The sequence below is a fragment of the Meriones unguiculatus genome, chromosome 11 (assembly GCF_030254825.1).
Source record: "Meriones unguiculatus strain TT.TT164.6M chromosome 11, Bangor_MerUng_6.1, whole genome shotgun sequence".
Taxonomy (NCBI): domain Eukaryota; kingdom Metazoa; phylum Chordata; class Mammalia; order Rodentia; family Muridae; genus Meriones; species Meriones unguiculatus.
The window spans coordinates 83,194,859-83,198,124 of NC_083359.1; the positions used below are offsets into that span (position 1 = coordinate 83,194,859).

General features: G+C 45.4%; 1 protein-coding gene across 2 annotated transcripts; it reads left to right on the plus strand.

Moving 5' to 3' along the window:
* The first annotated feature begins 386 nt into the window (after positions 1 to 386).
* On the plus strand, positions 387 to 2,899 carry Pigc (phosphatidylinositol glycan anchor biosynthesis class C). 2 transcript variants are annotated; one of them, XM_021650782.2, is made up of 2 exons: positions 387 to 668; positions 1,510 to 2,899. In XM_021650782.2, the coding sequence occupies exon 2, from the start codon at positions 1,725 to 1,727 to the stop codon at positions 2,616 to 2,618; it is 894 nt and encodes a 297-aa protein (XP_021506457.1). In that variant the 5' UTR covers positions 387 to 668; positions 1,510 to 1,724; the 3' UTR covers positions 2,619 to 2,899. The 2 variants fall into 2 exon arrangements, with proteins under 2 accessions (XP_021506457.1, XP_021506458.1); XM_021650783.2 differs by having other exon boundaries at positions 1,663 to 2,899.
* The last annotated feature ends 367 nt before the right edge of the window (positions 2,900 to 3,266 follow it).

Genomic DNA, 3,266 nt, shown 5'->3' on the forward strand with positions numbered 1-3,266 from the left:
AAGCATGAATGGCTTCATGCTTTCTGACTTTTGTGTCCACGAACTCCCGTATTCTGTATATTTTCAGTTCTTTGTATTTCCATCTATTTATAAATCCTGTAATATTTCCATGAGCTCGGTTGGAAAGGCCCTCAACCCTTATCCCTTTCAGGTGACAAAGTCTAGAAAAGAATCGAACTTTGGAGCCATCCACATTTGTAGAGTGTTGATCTAGTTGCAATCCTTAACTAGATGCCTGGCCTTGGACAAATATAAATTTATGATCACATTTGCTCTGTGGAGGCCAAAGCACAGAAAGTTCCATGAGATTTGGGATTATTATTTTTTCCCTCCGTAGTTCACTGCGGTACCGTGAGCACCAGAGACCAGGTTTGATGCCAGTGGAAGGAGGGCGTGAACGCCTGGAAATTCCCTTAGCTGACCACACAAGCTCAAGAACCATCCTGTAAACCACTGAAGCATTTGCCCATCTCCACGAGAGGAGCAGCCAGTAGAGGGCAGCAGCGACCTCGCGGTGTGGAGTCTCGGGGCCGGACGTTTTGGCCGCGGAGCTGTGCAGGCCCGGAAGTGCTCCTCCACAGCAGTACCCTCCAACCCCGCGTCCCGGATGTAGAAGTAGGTGGGCGGCTGCTCTTCTCGGTCGTGCACCCCCTAAGGGCACGGTGCAGGTGGGTTCCGGCGTTCTTCACGTGGGGCGGTTTCAGGCTGAGCCAAGGCTGGGAGAGCGGCGGCGGGGCGGGGCAGGCGGGCAGGGGTGAGTGCTAGCCCAGGACCGTGCCCTCCCCGGTCTGGTGACCTGGACCTCTCAGATCTAGAGGTCCGCAGGAAGGTCTTTCTCGAATTTGCCGAATGACCTTCGTGTTATAGCACTTAAAAGCGTGGGAAGCTCAGCTAAAGAACTAATAAAATTCGAGGTTTTGATTTGGTCTAAAACTGTAGCCAGGATCCCCTCCTGTGCTATTGTGCAGCTTACTGTTGTTACGAGGCTGGTAACTTACTCAGATGCCTTTGGGAACCTGGTAACAGCTATGGAGTCTGTCCCTATACATTTGCATAAGCTGCAAATATAATCATGCAAAAGTAGTACATACCTTAGGGTGTATGAACGCCCAAGTGTAGGCTGGTTTAGTGGAAGATAACGAGAAGCACATACATTAACACTAGATTTTTTTTTTTTCTTAGTTCAGGCTCCACTCTGTATCCCTAGGACCTAAATAGTCAACCAGTTTGAAACTCAGATGTTTTAGTAGTTAAAGTGGGATTGGTATTAATTTGTAAGGTTGTGACCCGTGAAAGAACATACCTAAAACATTACTGTTCCGAGGCAGTGATGCCATGCATATATCAATTATTAATATTATAATTTAAAAATTGAAGTGTGGTATTAATGCCTCATTATGTCACTAGACACTGTTTAGGCTTTCAGTAAACTGGGTTGTTTTGATTGTAACTGAGGCCTACCGAGACCTTTCCCAGCTTTCACATATTTACGGGTTTCTCTTTTTCTAGGGATTTAGCTGGTGTTGTCTTGCCTCACAGAACAACCACATCTGTTGCAGGCCTAGGCTGGATTGTAGCCTTTGTAAACAAGAAAAGGTCTGTAGGCTATCAGCATGGCATTTCCAGAGAGGTCTTAATGATTTACACCTTTGTCAAGAACAGGAATTATATGGACTTCTTTGAGGATGATTGACCCAGCCTGGATTTGAGGAAGGGATGAGATAATGTGTGATCAACGTGAAACTGACACCACAGAAGTCAAGTGGCAGAAGGTTTTATATGAGCGGCAGCCCTTCCCTGATAACTATGTTGACCAACGATTCCTGGAAGAACTCCGGAAAAACATCTATGCCCGGAAATACCAATACTGGGCTGTGGTGTTTGAGTCCAGCGTGGTGATACAGCAATTGTGCAGTGTCTGCGTTTTTGTGGTGATCTGGTGGTACATGGATGCGGGTCTTCTGGCCCCCCAGTGGCTTTTTGGGGCTGGACTGGCATCTTCATTGATTGGGTATGTTTTATTTGATCTCATTGATGGAGGTGATGGACGGAAGAAGAGTGGGCGGACACGGTGGGCTGACCTGAAGAGTACTTTGGTCTTCATTACCTTCACTTATGGCTTTTCACCAGTGCTGAAGACGCTGACAGAATCTGTCAGTACCGACACCATTTATGCCATGTCAGTTTTTATGCTGTTAGGCCACCTCATCTTCTTTGATTATGGTGCCAACGCTGCTATTGTATCTAGCACACTGTCCTTGAACATGGCCATCTTTGCTTCTGTTTGCCTGGCCTCACGTCTCCCCCGGTCACTGCATGCCTTCATTATGGTAACGTTTGCCATCCAGATTTTTGCACTGTGGCCCATGTTACAGAAGAAACTGAAGGCATATACCCCACGAAGCTACGTAGGGGTCACTCTGCTTTTTGCATTTTCAGCTTTTGGAGGTCTTTTGTCCATTAGTGGTGTGGGAGCCATACTCTTTGCCCTTCTGCTGATTTCTATATCGTGTCTCTGCCCTTACTACCTCATTCGCCTGCAGCTTTTTAAGGAAAATATTCATGGGCCATGGGATGAAGCTGAAATCAAGGAAGACTTGTCTAGGTTTCTTAGCTAAGCTAGGAACCTTCCTTTCATTTTTAAGACAAACTGAAAGACTTATAACCTAACCAGTATAATATTTAAAGGCAGAATTCCACTCATAAAGCAGCAGGCTGATCTGGGTGGCAGAGCAGAGATCAGCAGAAAAGCATTTAACCAAGGGCTTAGGAGGAAGCTGTTTGTCTTTCAGTTATTTTGTGACTGCAAAAACTTTCTGGTGCTGTCATGAATTATTGTCCTTTATTACCTTAACAAATGATGTAATGTGGGTTCGCTTATTAAAAAAAGTAACAGCCATCGAATTGTCTCATCTTTTAAAAAATATACCCTTATTTCTGTGTGTACAAGAGAGAGAGACAGACAGGCAGAGGAGAGAGAGAGAGAGAGAGAGAGAGAGAGAGAGAGAAGAGTATTGGTTCTGTTTTCAGTGTGCATGTCCCATGCATCAAATTCATGCCTTGGTAACAAGTGCCTTGCCAGATAAGCCATCACACTGGCCCTATCCCATAATTTTTATGAGAGCATTAGGCAGACAAAAGTAGTATGAGGAGTGTAGATGTGTGAGAGATCAGTTATCTGGTCTTTTCTGTGGGTACTAAGGAACACCCTTACATATCTAGAGCTCAAATTTGAGAATCCAGGATGGTTATTGCCAGTTTGTTGT

What these genes read in the sequence shown, in the direction of transcription:
- Pigc (XM_021650782.2), top strand. Translation starts at nt 1,725, where the DNA reads ATGTGTGATCAACGTGAAACTGACACCACAGAAGTCAAGTGGCAGAAG.